Source organism: Bos javanicus, chromosome 18 (assembly GCF_032452875.1).
Source record: "Bos javanicus breed banteng chromosome 18, ARS-OSU_banteng_1.0, whole genome shotgun sequence".
Classification (NCBI taxonomy): domain Eukaryota; kingdom Metazoa; phylum Chordata; class Mammalia; order Artiodactyla; family Bovidae; genus Bos; species Bos javanicus.
Genome location: NC_083885.1, coordinates 62,444,612 through 62,460,484, shown reverse-complemented (window position 1 = coordinate 62,460,484; position 15,873 = coordinate 62,444,612). Strand labels below are relative to the sequence as shown.

At 61.7% G+C, this 15,873-nt stretch overlaps 3 protein-coding genes across 4 annotated transcripts; 2 read left to right on the top strand and 1 right to left on the bottom strand.

Moving 5' to 3' along the window:
- The first annotated feature begins 4,338 nt into the window (after nt 1-4,338).
- On the top strand, nt 4,339-6,155 carry TMEM190 (transmembrane protein 190). The gene is made up of 5 exons (XM_061389276.1): nt 4,339-4,496; nt 4,582-4,617; nt 4,870-4,995; nt 5,073-5,157; nt 5,248-6,155. The coding sequence occupies exons 1-5, from the start codon at nt 4,439-4,441 to the stop codon at nt 5,483-5,485; spliced, it is 543 nt and encodes a 180-aa protein (XP_061245260.1). The 5' UTR covers nt 4,339-4,438; the 3' UTR covers nt 5,486-6,155.
- Nucleotides 6,156-6,393: 238 nt separating this feature from the next.
- TMEM238 (transmembrane protein 238) lies at nt 6,394-11,134 on the bottom strand. The gene is made up of 3 exons (XM_061389277.1): nt 10,566-11,134; nt 8,957-10,325; nt 6,394-6,521 (listed from the first exon to the last, which is right to left on the bottom strand). Exon 2 carries the CDS (start codon nt 9,501-9,503, stop codon nt 8,964-8,966), a length of 540 nt encoding a protein of 179 aa, XP_061245261.1. The 5' UTR covers nt 9,504-10,325; nt 10,566-11,134; the 3' UTR covers nt 6,394-6,521; nt 8,957-8,963.
- A 26-nt stretch (nt 11,135-11,160) lies between these two features.
- RPL28 (ribosomal protein L28) lies at nt 11,161-13,936 on the top strand. Of its 2 annotated transcripts, none has more exons than XM_061389278.1 (5): nt 11,161-11,227; nt 11,581-11,669; nt 11,750-11,873; nt 13,528-13,646; nt 13,800-13,936. In XM_061389278.1, exons 2-5 carry the CDS (start codon nt 11,589-11,591, stop codon nt 13,887-13,889), a joined length of 414 nt encoding a protein of 137 aa, XP_061245262.1. In that variant the 5' UTR covers nt 11,161-11,227; nt 11,581-11,588; the 3' UTR covers nt 13,890-13,936. The 2 variants fall into 2 exon arrangements, with proteins under 2 accessions (XP_061245262.1, XP_061245263.1); XM_061389279.1 differs by lacking the exon at nt 11,161-11,227 and adding an exon at nt 11,231-11,356.
- The last annotated feature ends 1,937 nt before the right edge of the window (nt 13,937-15,873 follow it).

Sequence of the window (15,873 nt, the reverse complement as noted above, 5' to 3'; positions counted from 1 at the left end):
ATATAGGGGGCCGAGGCGGGCGGGCGGGGGGCAGGCGGCAGGGGAGGGCGGCCTGACACATCCTGACTCACCCTCCCTGCCTGCCTTTTCCATTCAGACGGAGCCGGCTGCCTCGCAGGGCTCACGCCGCCGCCGCTCTCGGAGGAGGGCACGGAAGGAAAAGTTGGAAAAGTTGAAAAGGGAAAGGGGGGGGTGGTCGGAGAGGGGCTGGTGAGGTCATTGGCGTCCCCTCCCTCCACCTCCTCGGCCGGCCGCCGGGGCAGACACACTCTGTTGAGAACGGGGCCTGGCTGCAGGGCGGGGGGGCCCGGGTGGACCGTGGCTGGCAGAGAGATGGGGAGACGGGGAGCTGAAGATGGGGGCTGGAGGTGCGAGCGCAGAGACACTTTTAGGAACAGAGAGGGAGGGGGCTGCAGAGACCCAGACCCAGGCAAGGAGGTCCAGACACACAGAGAGATGGGCCGCAAGACAGCGATGGAGCGTCTGAGATGCAGAGATACACAGAGATCTCCCCAGAGAGACAGAGACAGCCAGAGAAAACCAGCGGAGAGAGGTGAGGTCCAGGAAGCAACACAAAGATAGCAGGAGAGATTTGGAGAGACCCTCCTCCCAAAAAGGAAAAGAGACAGAGACAGGTGTGTCCGAGAAAGGCGAGGCAGGGCAGCAGCAAACAGAGACACAGGCAGGGTGACAGAGATGCAGCCACCCCCAGGGGCCGAGGTCCCGAGAGAGGCAAGGGGTCAGCCATGCGGACCGACAGAGGGGGGCCATTCTCCCAGAGACACATGGGAACGTGGAGGGAGAGGACCAGAGGCAGAGACAGGGACCAGGGGCGAGAGACACCCAGCAGGTGTGGGACCTCGGACACGTGGCTTCACCTCGCTGTGCCTCAGTTGCTCTGTCTGTGAAATGGGGACACCCCAGGCACCCTCCCCAAACGCCTGCGCAGGAGACAGTGAGTTCACTCCTGTAAAGTCACAGTCAACTCTCGGTCGATGTGAACCATTGCCATTCTCACGGGTGATGTTTTATTAACATATCCAGGGAGACAGATACAAAGATGTGGCCCCTAGGGAGATGGAGATGGGGAGACAGGGAGAGCGCTGGGGGTGGGCAGGGATGGGGAGAATACGTGCAGACAGGCGGAGAAGCGCACAGGGGCTGGAGCCGGAGGGGGACACAGATTCCAGGGGACAGCGATGCCAATACAGACGCACATATACCGGGGAGCACCAGGGGTACGGAGCAGAGGTGGCTCCCGGGGTTCATGGCAGGACGAGTGAGGGACCCAGGCAGGAGCCCAAGCCCCCAGGAGCAGCCCCTAGGATTAAGGTAGCAAAGGAGGACGGAGGAACGTGAGACGTCAAAAGGTGACCAGGACTTTCGAAGGTCTCCCTGCAGAGCACCCCCCGCCACGCTGTCCCCAGACTGTGCTAAGCGGCTGCCAGGGAGACCCTTGGGATGGATGGAGGCTGGAGGCCCCCCTCCCATACTCCACCACTTGGGGGGCGACTGCTGAGGCCCCCGGGGAGGTGAGGTCACAGCCCCCCACGGTGGGACATGACCTCATCGCCTCAGGTGAGAGCTCGCTCTGCCTCTCTCAGTCTGCCTGGCCACCCCTGCCAGGGCCCCCCAGGGGCCCTCCCCAGCCCCCGCGAGCGCTGGGACCCAGGCCTCTGACCACTGGGTCTCCGCCCCTCAGGGGGCCTGTTTCCGGCTGAGTCAGCGTGGGGGGCCCGAGGCTGCGTCAGTGAGGGGAGAACTGACGTAGCCCCCCCCAGACTGGCGGGGCCAGCCAAGGTGACTCAGGCCACCAGCCTGGGGGATGGCCTGGCCCGAGGGGGTGTGGGGGCCTGGGCCTGGGGCCAGCCTGTCGGAGGGCAGCCCCTCCACTGACAGGGGGCAGGGCAGGGGAGGTGCCAGCCCCCACCCGCTGCTTCAGCCGAGGATCACAAGAATGCCCCCCCAGCCTCCTCCCTCTCTCTCGGGGGTCCAGACCCCCAGCCTCCACCTCCTCCTTCATGTCCAGGAGCCCAGTTCCCAACCCCCTCCTTCCGCAGACCCAGGTGTCGTTCAGGCGGGAAACCTTCGTTTCTCGAAAGAAAGATGGAGAGACCTTGTGGGCATGCTACAATCTGGGGAGTGCAGTCCAGAGTCCGGATACGGGTCAGCGGCCCACACCCAGCGCCAGCCCCCTCCTCGGCCCCCACCTTGAGGGCGTGGGAGTCATCTCCCCACTCAGGGTAGGGGGCGGGCTGCAGGGGGCTGGTGGGAGTTCTCAGGTCTCCCGGGTCTTCCCCGAAGGTGGGGACACTTGGGCCACTTCTGCAGAGAGGCAGAGACAGACCTCAGGGAAAGACACGGTGGAGATCACAATGACAGGAGATGACAGTGACAAAGGGAGACGGGACCACACTGAGGCACCAGAGAGAAAGAGATGCAAACAAACAAAACGTTGGAACCCACAGAGACACAGAGAGACAAGCTCAGGGACTTAGAGGCAAACACGGGGAGAGGCCCAGAGGGGATTCGGGTGCTGAGGGGTGGTCACAGACGCGGGGGGTGGGGGGGGATGCTGCTGGGAGATGACGGGCCCCAGGGGGTCCTTGCTCATGGGCTGGCCCCCGGCTGAGGTGGAGCTGGCCGGCGTGAGGTCAGCAGGTCCGAGGCTGTGTGTGTCCGTCTGTCTGTCCCTGGGGGGTCCTGTCTGGCCTCTGGGGGGTGACGGGGCAGGCGGGCCGCAGAGGCAGCCCAAACCTGTCATTAGCGGTGAGGGCCATGACGGTGGGCCCCCCCAGCCCCAAGCCGCGGTCCAGGGCCCGCGGCCCCGCCCCCCACCCCCTCCTTGATCCCTGAGGAATCCCGGGAATTGGGAAGTGGGTCCAGATGATGTTGACACAGGAAATGGTCAGCAGCTGCTGGGCCTCAGCCCCGCAACCCCTCTGACCCCCACCCCCGGCCCCCTGCCGAGCCCCTCTGACCTGTGTCATCTCTGACGAAGGCAACCCCAGCCCCACTCAGCACCCACCAGGATGTTTACAGGAGGTGGGGAGGCCGGGAGGCAGCCTCACAGGGCTTCTGGGGAGTGGGCTCTGGACTCCTGGTCAGCTGCCCTCAGACCTCGGCCCTGCCCCCTGCACCCTCAGACTGAGTCAGGACCCCCCGGGCCACCTCTGTCAGACCTGAGTCAGGACCCCCGGCCCCCCTCCTCAGACCTAGGGGCCCAGGACCCCAGCTCCTCCTCCTCAGACCCGGGGGTCCAGGCCCCCATCCCCTCCCCCCTCAGACCTAGGGTTCCAGACCCCACGCCTCCTTCTCAGATCCGGGGGTCCAGGACCCCAGCTCCTCCTCCCTTAGACCCAGGGATCCAGACCCCCAGCCCCTCTTCCCTCAGGAACACAGGGGTCCAGACCCCACATCTCCTCCTCAGACCCAGGGATCCAGACCCCCAGCCCCTCTTCCCTCAGGAACACAGGGGTCCAGACCCCATGCCTCCCCATTCAGACTCCGGGTCTGGACACTCCAAGGGCAATGAGCCCCATCCTCACTGGCTGGAAGCTGAGCGCAGGTTCAGGGGAGAACTCAGGATCAGTTTCCAACCCAGTCCCCAGGTTGGCCTCCTCCCCTACCACTGGGGAACCAGACCAGAAGCCTGGGGACCCCAGTTGGGTGTGTTCCCCCGTTTGCGGGTGCAGAAACTGAGATGCGCTAGACGGGGCTCCTTTCCTATGACCCCCCTCCCCCCCCGCCCCACCAACCAGGCTTCAGAGCTCTTGGATCCTGGGGGTCCCAGCCCTCTGGTTGGTTACACATTCCCCATCGGGGGCCTGGGTGCCCTTGGGACCGGGGGGTGCCTGAGCAGGAGCTATGTGGCCTGACCCCCATTTTCCTCATCACCCTCCTAGGTCTGGTTGCTCGGGAGCCTCCCTAACAATGGGGCTCAGTGAGGTCCTCTGGGCCTCAGGCCCCCCACCCCTGGTTGCTAGGGAGGCCCTCCCCCTGGCAACCAGGTCTGAGGAGCTTTGGGGCCCCCCTGGACCTTCCCCTCAGGCATCAGTTTACTAAGCAGAGGGAGGCCTTGGCAAGAGGTCTCGGGGTGCCCACTCTTGGGGTCCCCTGGTTGGCAAAGGGGAGATGACTTAGACTCCCCCTTGCTTTGCACCCGGTTGTTGGGAGGGCTCTTCTAACACCAGGGCCCCATCCCACCCCAAGGCCCCTTCCACCTGGTTGCTAAGGAAGCAACTCCCTAGCAACCAGGCATGACCAGGCCAGTGTGACCCCCCCCTTTTTTGCTTCCCCACTGCTGAGGGGGCTCCCTAGCAACAGAACTTAGAACTTTAGGGGTCAGGCAGGGAGGTGGGCGGGGCCAAGCCGGTTGCTGGGGTGATGGCCTTCAAGGTCTCTCCCCACAGAGGCCCCAGAAGGCTGGGGAGGCAACATGGTCGGCTCTGGGATCCCAGCTTTGGGTCTCCTCCTGCTCATGCAGGGCTCAGCAGGTGAGGGCGCTGGCGAGAGGGTCGGAGGGCGGAGCCGGGGGCCTCCTCAGCCACCAGTCTCCCCACACGGCTCTTTCTTTCACAGACGGGAATGGAATCCAGGGATTCTTCTATCCATGGAGTGAGCAGTGGAGGACACCCGGGGTCCCCCCGGGGACAGAGAACCCAGACTAGACCCCCGGGTCTGAGGGAGGGGGGACTGGGGGTCGGAGGGAGGAGGGGCTGGGGGTCTGAGGGAGGAGGGGCTGGGGCCTGGACTCTGGCTCTAATAGAATAGGGGCTGGGGACCCGGGCTGGAGTGGGCTCTGGGCAGGCGGCCTCGGGCCCGGCCGTGGGCTCCGTGAGGACGCTGCCCCTCGTGATGGGTCCCCAGGTTGTGAAGGAGATGTGTGGGACCGGGAGAGTTGCGGGGGCCAGGCGGCAATCGAGAACCCCAATCTCTGCCTGCGTCTCCGATGCTGCTACCGCGACGGGGTCTGCTACCACCAGCGTCCGGATGGTGCGCGGGGAGCCGGGGCCCCGGGGTGGGGGCTGGCGGCGGGGAGCCCTGGGTCTCACCGCCCCCGCTCTGTGCAGAGAACATGCGGCGGAAGCACATGTGGGCGCTGGGCTGGACGTGCGGAGGCCTCCTCTTCCTCATCACCAGCATCTGCCTGTTCTGGCGAGTGGGGCTCGGGAAGCGGGCGGGCGCCCCTGACCCGGGAGTGGGGGCAGGGGGACGGCGCGGCTGACGGTGTCCCCTCCCCGCCAGGTGGGCCAGGCGACACGACATGCTGCGGCTGCCCTGGTTCCTGAAGGGCAAGTGCGACCTGTCCAGGACGGTCTCTTTGTTGTCCAAGGACCGGACTCCGAGCGAAAAGAAGACGCCCTCTGTCGGCAGCATCCCCCCCGCCGCGCCCACGGAGGGGGCCCTGGATGTCTCGGGGGGCACCGAGGGGGAGGGGACGGAAGGGGGCGAAGAAACGGAAGGGGGGGACGAAGATGATTAGGGGCGCCCCCTGGAGGGGCCCCTCAATACAGACGTAGCACAGAGATGCTCGGTCTCTTTTATGAGAAGCATGAAGCAGGGGGGCGCAGTGCTGGGAATGTGTGTGTGTGTGTGTTTTGGGGGGGTCTTGGGCTGACGGGGGTGGGGGCCTGGGCTGTGATCACAGGGGATGCGAGGGGACAGGCGTTTGGAATGAGAGGCCCAGAGTAAGTGCGGAGGATCTGAGCTGAGAGGTACTTGAGCTAACGGGCACCCTGAGTTTGAGTGTAGGTCCCGGGCTGTAATCAGCGGGGGTCTAGACCGAAGGGGTGGGGATGAGTGGGGGTGGCCTCAGCTGAGACTCCAGCTGGGCTTGGGGGGGGTGGGATTCACGGGCAACCGAGCCCCTCATCTGTCCTTCTGCCACTGTCTGACAGTCTCTGCTGCCCACCCGCCGGCCTGTGGGATCCTGCGGCCCTTGGGCCAGCAGCCGCTCGCCCTGCTTTCCACCGACGCTGGACGACTGCAGGCCTCGGCCTCGGGACGGAAACCTTCCCGGAAGCTCCTTACGGTTGAAGACTCATCCTGCCCGGCCCCCTTCCTCCCCTCTTCCTTTCTCAGGAGACAGAGCCCACACCAGCCTACCCTCCACACGTGTTTTGTGTTTTCCCCAATAAATATCTTGCAGTCTTTGTCCCTCGTCTACCTCTCCGGGGACCCAAACTAACCGAGGACACTGGGCTGCAGGAGGTCTGGATGGGGGGTTGGGACTGGGCTTGAGATTCTGGCCTCCCTGCCCGACCCCCCCCCCCCCAACTCCCCGCCCCTGGCTCCTGTGCCCCCTCCACAAGGGGGCAGCCTGGACAGCTGGGCTCCTAGGGCCCCTTCCCCTACTCCAGCAGTGTCCCTCCCCAGACAGACATGCAGTGCTGGGAGGCAGAGCCGTTTATCTGGGGCAGGAGAGATGGGAGACAGGAAGGCGTATCCTGGTGGCCAGGGGCTGCTGGGGGCGGCAGCACGTCTCCATCGGGCGCTCACAGCTGGGGCCACGCGTTCATCTGCAGAAGGGAGGGTGGGGTTAGTGGCGGCTCACGACCCCTGCATCCCAGGTCCACCACGCACGGCCAGGGGCCCCTTCCTCCTGCTTTGGCCCCTCACAACGGACTCTCACACTTGCTCATTCAGGGCTCCTCCGTTCTTCACAGCCTGCTGTGCAGCAGCAACTGCGCCTTTAACGCAGTGGACCCCAGGGGTACAGGGTGGGGGACGAGAGGCAGGCAGAGGCCGAGAGAGAAGTCGAGGGGACCACAGAGGCACAATGATACAAAGGGACACGGGAGATGGACTGTGACAGACACAGGGACACAGAGAGACAGAGAGGCGGAGACAGAGAAGATTACACGGGGGAGAAACGACACGGGCTGTTGATGTGCATCTCAACGGGTTTTGGTCCCAGAGGCAGAGAGGAGTGCCTCGAGTCCCACCCACAGTCCCTCTGTTCAGCTTCTAGTTCTCTGTCTTTTGGGTGCTGGAGCCACCTCGCCCTGCCCGTGGTAAGAGTCCTGTCTTTGGACAGGCCCGTTCTCCTTCTCAGAGGGGCCTAGAGTCTGATCAGCTTGGCCAGTTTCTGGCAAGTGGTTCTGGCAGCAGAGGCCCGCCACAGCTGGGTTAGACTTCTGGGCAAGGTAAAGTGTTTCCAGGGGGTAATGTTAACCACTGCTGGTTATTTCTGCATGGTATGTCAAATTGTGTGTTAGCTCATGCTTTGTCTATGCATACATTTGTTCGTCTTCAACTGTTTCCTCATCTGAACCACAGAACGTAGCATATGATCTGGGTGACTAGTCTCGAAATTCTCTCACACACACACAAAAGGTATATAACCAGCATCCTTCTGGTTGAGAGGAGGAAAGTTAATTCATCACCAGTAGAGAATGTCTTAGGACACGGAGTTAATGCGTTTATGGAACCCCTCATTTGGGAAACTGGTTCGGTCATCCACCCATTGTTCCACTTACCTATCCACCTACCAACCAATCCTTTCATCTGTCCTCTCATCTGTCTGCCTACCCATCTGACCCAAATCCATTCACCTATCCATCCACCTAACTGCCATCAATCAGTCCCACTGTACTGGGAATTCCCTGGAGGTCCAGAGGTTAGGACTCAGCACTTTCACTGCCGTGGACCTGGGTTCAGTCCCTGGTCAGGAAGTCTAAATCCGACAAGCCACACAGTGCAGCCAAAAGCAAAATACCAAAACCCCCACCGTATCCATCCATCCACCCACCTATCCATCAACCAATTCATCCATCCACCCATCCATCACTCATCTATCCATCCATCCACCCACCCACCCAATCATCAGCCTCTGACTTCCTGAGTTCACTCTTAGCTGGAGAATGCTAAGAACAAAGACACCAGAGACCCAGATCTTACCCTCTAAGGTCTCCCTCTTGGCTGTGAGAGACAGTATCAGTACACACACACACACACACACACACACACACACAACACATGGCAATACAGACAATAAAAGAGGGTAACTCAGACCATGAGAAGACCCAGAAAAAGGCACTGAAATCGGAGTAGGATCATAAAAGACATCTGGTAAACTCTCTGTGCAGAGTGAAGACTACAAGTGCGCCCGATGAAGGTAAAGGCGTGGACAGAGGCCAATGGTGCAAGACATCCCGACCATGATGGACAGGGGTGGGGGGAAGGGCTGTCATCATCACTGCAGAGAAGGCAGGAGAGTGGGCGACACACACAGTGAGCGGCTTGGATTCAACCAGAGGGCAGCAGGGAGCCACAGCAGGTCTCTGCACTCTGGAGAGTACAACAACTAGCCCCCCTTGGGCAAGAGGTGGCACCTTTTGGGGACCTCAGTGTCCTCCCTGGGATGTTACAGTAATACTAGTGACCTCAGAGACTGTTACATTGGGAGGACTGGATGGGAAATGAGACTGGGTGTGCCTGGAGACTGGAGACACTGGGACCAATATCCCCAAATATCCAAGGAGCCGATAGTGACTCTCCAGCCCTCATGGCTGAGGTGTGTGTTTAGTCGTTCAAGTCATGTGCGATTCTTTGCAACCCCATGGACTGTATGTAGCCCACCAGGCTCCTCCGTCCATGAATTCTCCAAGCAGGAATTCTGGAGTGGGCGGCTAGGCCCTTCTCCAGGGGATCTTACTGATCCAGGGATCGAACCCACGCCTCCTGCACTGCAGGTAGACTCTTCACCATTTGAGCGACCTGGAAATTCCCACGTCTGGGGACGGGCTCTCATTTGTCTCTCTTGGCCTACACTCACGCGTACTGTCTCTGGGTCTTCGTCCTCTGGTCTCTGCGTTCTTCGCTTCTCTCCCTCCCGATCTTGACCTCTACCTGTCTCTCTTCCCCGCGTGTCCCTGTCCCCGTCTCTTCACCTCCCTGTCCCTTTGACGTCTCTCCCCTCGTCCCCGCCCCGCCCCGCCTCCCCACCCCTCACCTCGGGCTCACTCGGTGCCCGCTCCCGCCGCCCCGGGCCCGGCCTCCAGCGAGGCGAGCTGCAGGCGCACGCGGCGGGAACCGGCGGCGGGCGGCGGGGGCGTGCGGGCGGCGCGGCGCGCTCCCCGGGAGCCGGGCGCGGCGCGCCGGCCGGCGGCGGAGGAAGCCGGCGCCGACCAGCGGCGGGAGAGCTTCCGCGCGAGGCGGGCGAGCGCCGAGGGCCTCAGGCCGTAGTCGCGCTCGAGCTCCTGGCGCGAGATCTCTATGTTGCCGGTGTACCAGAGGATCCAGCCGAGCAGGCTCAGGAAGACGAGCAGCGCGCCCGTGTAGATAAGCAGGTCGCCGAAGTCGCGGCCGCGCACCTGCAGCTGCGCGAACACGCCGGTCAGCAACGCCGCCATGCCCGCCACGTCCAGCGCCACGGCCAGCAGCAGCGCCATCCGACAGCGGCCCAGGCCGGACACCAGCCCCGGCGCGCCCGCCGCCGGGGACGGTGCACCGCTCGGCGGGGTCCTGGGCGAGGTGCACACGGCCGGCGCCGCCGCCATGGCTGGCTCTGACCCGCGGAGAGCGCGTTCCGCGTTCCGGGTGCGGCCCGGGGCGGGGTTAGGGTTCTGCGCCAGGTATGCCCGGCGCTCTCCTGATCACCTGGGCTGGGCCGGGTGTGGAAGGGCCCGGCCTGGGGGCGCCCTGGCCCTCAGGAGCCGATGCTGGGGCCGGCTGGGCGCACAGGTTAGTGTGGCCCGGGCCCCCTGTGCCCCCAAGGAGTCTGAAGCCGCACGTGATCCAAATTCAGGACTTTGTGATGGCGGCACCGTAAGGCGCGGGGGGAGCCCTGGCGTTGTTTCTCTGCCTGCCTCCCGCGCCTCCTGGGCAGTGGGCCCCGCGGTGGAGACACGTGGGGTCAAAACACAAGGATCAGACAAAGCCCTGGATCCCCAGGAGGAAGCAGAGGATCAGCAAGTCAGGGCGCCTTAAGGGATGGAAGTGGGCACTTATTGCCTGCCTGCCGAGGTCGCCTGTGTGGTCCAGAGAGAATGATCCCCAAGACAGAACTGTGGATCCGACTCACAGGAACTCTGTGGCCACCATCAGATTTAGAGCACGCCACTGGAAGGAGCAAGGCAAACCCCAACGTCCCTGTTTCCTCAGGTTTCTCCTAGGGCCTCGGGACTGTCGGGACTCATTAGGGGCAAATCCAAGGCAAGGAGATGGACAAAGCCTCTGCCCTCGAGGAGTTCCCGGACATAATCACGAGTTGTCCTGATGGAGGTGACATAAGGCCCTGTCGTTCCTTCTGTTCACTTGGGAGTCTCGCCAGGCTGCGACAGAGATGTATCAGGCGAGGTTCTTTCCCCTTAAGGAGGACCCTGACAAGAGAAAAGAAAAGTTGCATAAAGTGTAACGGCCGTGAACGGTGCTGGTGGGAATGGGGCGCCAGGCCGCAAGGTACAGGGAAGAGGGGGAACGGGAATGGAAGCTCTAAGAGAACCAGAGGTTTCGCAGGCAAATCTCCTCTCCTCCAACACAACTCGCCCTTAGAGGAAATCCACGTCCCCCCAGGGTGGCGGACTGCGAAAAAGTTCGGTCCAACTTCTCTCTAGACTCACAGGGTTCAGGCGTTGAAGAGGGGCCGGGGGAGGGCGAATTGAGAGAAGGGGCTCCCGGGGATAGCCGAAGCTTTCCGAAGGTGGCCGAATGGAGACCGAGTGTTTCCGAAGCGATCCGAAGTGGGCATGGGGACAAGAGGACGGAAGGTGGCCCTCTTTCCGAAGGGCGTTTCCGGAGAGTTCCGAAGATGTTCGAGCGGGCCTGCTGCCTTCGTCGGGAATAGCCGACGGTCTACGAAGAAGCTGGAGGCCCTTGAAGTTCCTGGAACTAGGGTTAAATAGTTCACGCACTCACAGGTTCATTTATCAGACAGATGTGTAGTGAGCACCCATACTGTGCCAAGCATTGGGTGGCCATGTTGGAAAGAAGCCTCTGAGGAAGGGGACTTGGGGGCCTCTGGAGCGATACCCGTTCGGAAATCCGGCCGTGGAGTTCCTAGGACACGTGAAGGGCCCTCCCTAGCGGAAGGCTTCCGAAGGGCCCCGAACGGTTGGCGACTGGCTGGCGGAAATAACCGAACGTTGACGAGCTGCCTCGGAGACGGGGGTAGCCGACCGCACGCGCGTGTCCAGACAGGAAGCGGAAATGCGTGTCGATATTAAAGGCGTCGCCCCGCCCCCAGCGTGCCTCTTTCCGTCTCCGGCCGCCGCACCGAGAAGAGGTGAGTGGAGGCTTCTTCCTCTTCCCGCGTGCCTATCTCTCGCGCCCGCGGCCTGTGTTTGTGCCCCGGCCTGGTCGCTCTCACCGCGCCCCTCGCGTTCTTGGCTGCTCTTCGGCGCTGCCGCCTTAGGTCTCTGTGGTTTCTCATCGCCTTGTCCCCTGTAGTGAGTCTCGGCCGCCTGAGTTTAGCCCCGCCGCCTTAGGCCGCTCAGCCCCACCTGGCAGACTTCTAGGCGCCCTCGGCCCACGTGGTGCCCCCCCCCCATTCCCCGCGACGACCCAGAACACCCCTTCTCTGTGGTCAGGTTTCTGCCTGCTGCTCCCCTGACGTTTCCCGTGCCCCTTTCCCCGCAGTCGACGCCATGTCCGCGCATCTGCAATGGATGGTCGTGCGGAACTGCTCCAGCTTCTTGATCAAGAGGAACAAGCAGACGTACAGCACCGTAAGTGGGGCCCGGACGCCTTGGTCGGAGGGAGGGGCCTGCACTATCTCCTCACGGCCGCGATTCGTTCCTGTTCCCAGGAGCCGAATAACCTGAAAGCGCGAAACTCCTTTCGCTACAATGGGCTCATTCACCGCAAGACCGTGGGTGTGGAGCCGGCGGCGGACGGCAAAGGGGTCGTGGTGGTGATGAAGCGGAGATCCGGTGAGCCTTTACCCTGGCTGGGCCCAGGCAACTGACCCCCATCCGGGGCAGGGGGCTGTGGCTTTTCAGTGTCGGTGCTTGTGCTGTTGAATCAGGATTCCTGGGCTCGAGGTGTTTGCTTGGGAGGCTGGTTCCTTTCCAAGCGAGCCTCCAAGTTACACGAGCTCATCATCTGAAAAGCGGAGAAATTTATAGGACCAGAGTCAGGACTACAAAATTGCCGCTGTTTGATGATGTTTTAAGAATAAATTCTTGAAGCACCCCAGGTGGAGGTGGCCGTTAGTCTCTCCACAAGTGGGGAAACGGAGGCAAACAGATGAGGGACCGACCTTTAGTTCCCACATGTGGAAAGAGAAGCTTCTGAAGCAGTAGTTAGACTCGAGTTGTGGCTGGGGGAGCTCAGAAGGAGGTCTCAGCATCCCATCCCACCCCCCCCATAAACTGGTTTCCCCCACAGACTTGCTCTTTAGACTCTTAGAGGGGTCAAGGGGAAGAGGGGTTTCTGGATAACAGCTGAGTTACTGTATCACACCTTCAACACTTGTTTTTAAATGGGCACTGGTTTTATGAGATAGGAACGAGCTTTTCCAGGTCCCTGATTGATTTCTCTGTGGGTTCTGACTTCTGTGTCCTGTTCATTGACAGCACCGACCACAGCTGCTGCCTTGTGGGTCTCACAGGGACGAGGGTTAGCCTCTCTTCCCAAGAGTGCAGTCCCGGGGCAGCCAGTTGGTTATGCTGTTAGGCTTCCCAGATTCCCACACTCTTGAGAACCCTGTTCTCGGGTGCTGGGTCCCAAAACCCTTGCTTTGTCTTGTTGGATTGTTGGTGGCTCTTTCTGGGCTGTCAGAAACTGGGTTGACCTGAGGGGGTAATGTGGGCTCCCTTCTGGGGTCAGCAAAGGCTAACATCAAACCTCCAGTGTGGTACGGGGTCCTGGGCTTCTTGGGGGCACCCAGAAGCATAGGATGCAGCCAGGACCCCATCAGCTCTGAGGCACAGTAAAGGGGGGATTTCATTTCCATCCTGTCTGGGCAGTAGAGAGCAGACTCCAGCTGTGTGCAGGTGAGGGGCGGATGCTCTGCACACCCAGACACACACACACACCCAGACACACACACACACACAGACACACACCCCCCCACTGCCCTTCCTCCAGTCCCTCCTGTGGGTCCAGATCACCCCTCATTGTTAGGGGCCAGGCCTCAGAGCTCGGCCTTTTGGACTTTGTTGCCCAGACTGTGGTCGCTTGGGCCTGGGAGGGTGTGGACATGAGAGGAGCAGAGCTGCTTTCTGGGGAGCACTCACTGCCTGGCCTGTGTGGCGCCAAGTGCCCGCCTCAGTTGGGCTGAGACGACTGCTGTGCACATGCGACCTCACACATGAGAGTCCACCTTTGTCCAGTGAGCTGAGCAGTGTTGTCTCCGGGCTGGGGTAGGGAGGACACACCTGTATCGGTGCAGAGCCTGGCCTGTGGTCGTCCCTATGAATGTGCCCTACGTGGAGCTGGGAGACGAGGCAGCCTCCTGCACTCACACGGCCCAGGCACTCGGTGTCTCTGGGTGGGATTCTGCCCTCACAACAGGTGTGGGCACCGACGTTCCAGACCCTCCCACTGACCCTTGGGCCCCCCCTTCTTCCCGTCCCCTGCCAGGCCAGCGCAAGCCAGCCACTTCCTACGTGCGGACCACCATCAACAAGAACGCCCGGGCCACCCTCAGCAGCATCCGGCACATGATCCGGAAGAACAAGTACCGCCCGGATTTGCGCATGGTGAGCAGGGCTGGACCGAGGAGGTGGGCGGGGGCCCGGGGCAACTGAGAGGGGTGGTCCTCTCCGGACTGTGGAGCAGGACCTGCGCTCTGGGAACACAATGTGGGGGCACAAGCTCCCAGGGGAAGTGACCTGAGCCTGCCTCGCCTGCAGGCTGCCATCCGCAGAGCCAGCGCCATCCTGCGCAGCCAGAAGCCTGTGATGGTGAAGAGGAAGCCGAGCCGCCCCACCAAGAGCTCCTGAGCCTCTGGCCTCCCCTCCCCAGAGCAATAAAGCTGTCAGCCACCGCCTCCACCTGAGTCTTCTGTGCAGACACGAGTCTGTCCCTGCTCCCGTCTGTTCCCCAGGGACTACCGGCACCACGCAGGTTCCTCAGCATCTTGGGTCTGAAGGGCCAGCTCCAGGCAGGGGGCTTGAGTCCGTGGCCCAGCGTTTCTGCCTGTCTGCCACATTCAAACACTCGGGAGACAGGAATTGCACATGAATTAAAACCTAGAATCGTCACAACACCACACACTGCCAGTGCATGCTGAAACTTCAGGATAAACGTAATGTGGAAGTTTCTGGTCTCCAAATAGTCTGTCTCCTGAGGGGTGGGCATCTGGATGGAGGCTCAGTGCACCTCCTGTTCGGGTAGTTCTGTGGCCTGTGAAGGTGACGTGTGTGCTGTCTGGGACCCTGGCTGTGGACTGTTGTTCCTCTGGGGTGGTCTGGAAGCCCCAGTGGGAGCTGTGGTGGGGAGGAGAGGTGCAGACTGACCCTGCCCTCAGCTGAGGGTCCTGGGCAGCTCACAGTCTCCCAGGGGACCCTGCAGGTTTGAACTGAGGATCTTGGGACTTAGTGGTGGGCAGGGCCCACTCATGCCTTGGCCTTTGGTTCTGGGCCAAGTGCCCATCTGGGAAGGGAGCTTGCCTTTGGGGGCACCAGGTAGCTCCTGAGGCCAGGACCCTGTGGGGCCCTGTCCCCAGTGGCAGAGGGGAAGGCAGTCTGCAACGGCCACATCCTTGCATAGCCTCTTGGCTAGGAACCTACCTGGCCAGCCATCTGCCTCCTGCTGCATTGGGAGTGAGCCCTCCGGCCCTACAACCCTGACCTCATCTGCTGCCTCATTGCAGATGTCTGTCCCTCCACGCCTAGCCCCCCTCAGCTCTCCCCACTCCACTCTGCGGCAGAGCCTGCCTCCAGCCCTTGTCCAGGTGCACAGCTGTCTCTAGGGTCTCTCTTCGCTGGGTCTGAAGTTGGGATTGCTCCTGGCTTCCTGGTGTCTGTTACAACCAGGATGTAGACACCGCCGCTGGGTGCCTCCCTGGCTCCTATCAGCTTAGTTTCTGGCTGTGTGGCCTTGGGCAAGTGAGTGCCCCTCTCTGTGCCTCTTAGAATTAAGGAGGTTAATGAATGCCTGGGGGACAGCCTACATATGAGTGCGGTAATTAGGTGTTAGTAACGAGATCGACCTGTGGCGTGTATATATGTGTGTACACAAAAGTATACGCAGATACTTGTGCAGTGGCTGTCTTCCAGACACCCCATGAAGCAGATATCCCCACCTTATAGATGTAGAAAGTGAGGCTCAGATGAGTAAAGGTTACCCACATCATGGCTCCTGGTATGTTCCCAACGTACCTACTGTGTGCCAGCCATCCTGCCTTCGTGAGGACCCTGCCCCCCCCCCCAGCTCTGCTCTGGGATCAGAAGCTCCAGCTTTCCTCAGCGGATGTGATCAGGAACCCTTCCTGCCGAACCTTCCTCCCCAGGTCTGTTCTCAACCCTGGTTGGGCAGTGTCTGTAGTTGCGGTGGAACTTCGGTGACTTAACATCTGCTCAGAGCTCTCCCACAGTTCCGGTCCCACTCCACGAGAGGCAGCCCTTGGCTGTAGCCCGCCCCCCTGCCGGCCACCTCTCACCGAGCCCCTTGCTGTTCTCTGGGAGGTGCTTGCCTACACTGAGCCTTGGTCCCGGGAACGCCCACCCCAGTGAGTGTTTAGCCCAGCACCCCCAGCAGGCCAGAGGCATGCAGCCATGGGCGTCTGCTGTGCCGTGTGGCAGCTGTGGTCAGCTGCGGGGGTCTCCTTGTCTGCCCTGGATCCCTGCTGCTCTGGGCGCTCAGCACACATGCAGTCCAGCTGGGCAGATACACATCTGGCAAAAATGCTGGATGCCGTGACAAAGGGAAAACCTGGAAAGCAGCAGGAGAAGAGCAACTCGAGGGAGGGCCAGACTGACTGCT

Excerpts from the sequence above, each read along its gene's own strand:
- TMEM190 (XM_061389276.1), top strand. The coding sequence starts at position 4,439 with ATGGTCGGCTCTGGGATCCCAGCTTTGGGTCTCCTCCTGCTCATGCAG. Across the intron at positions 4,996-5,072 it reads CTACCACCAGCGTCCGGATG|AGAACATGCGGCGGAAGCAC; the intron begins GTGCGCGGGGAG and ends CGCTCTGTGCAG. Across the intron at positions 5,158-5,247 it reads ACCAGCATCTGCCTGTTCTG|GTGGGCCAGGCGACACGACA; the intron begins GCGAGTGGGGCT and ends CCTCCCCGCCAG.
- RPL28 (XM_061389278.1), top strand. The coding sequence starts at position 11,589 with ATGTCCGCGCATCTGCAATGGATGGTCGTGCGGAACTGCTCCAGCTTC. Across the intron at positions 11,670-11,749 it reads ACAAGCAGACGTACAGCACC|GAGCCGAATAACCTGAAAGC; the intron begins GTAAGTGGGGCC and ends TCCTGTTCCCAG. Across the intron at positions 11,874-13,527 it reads GGTGATGAAGCGGAGATCCG|GCCAGCGCAAGCCAGCCACT; the intron begins GTGAGCCTTTAC and ends GTCCCCTGCCAG.
- TMEM238 (XM_061389277.1), bottom strand. The coding sequence starts at position 9,503 with ATGGCGGCGGCGCCGGCCGTGTGCACCTCGCCCAGGACCCCGCCGAGC.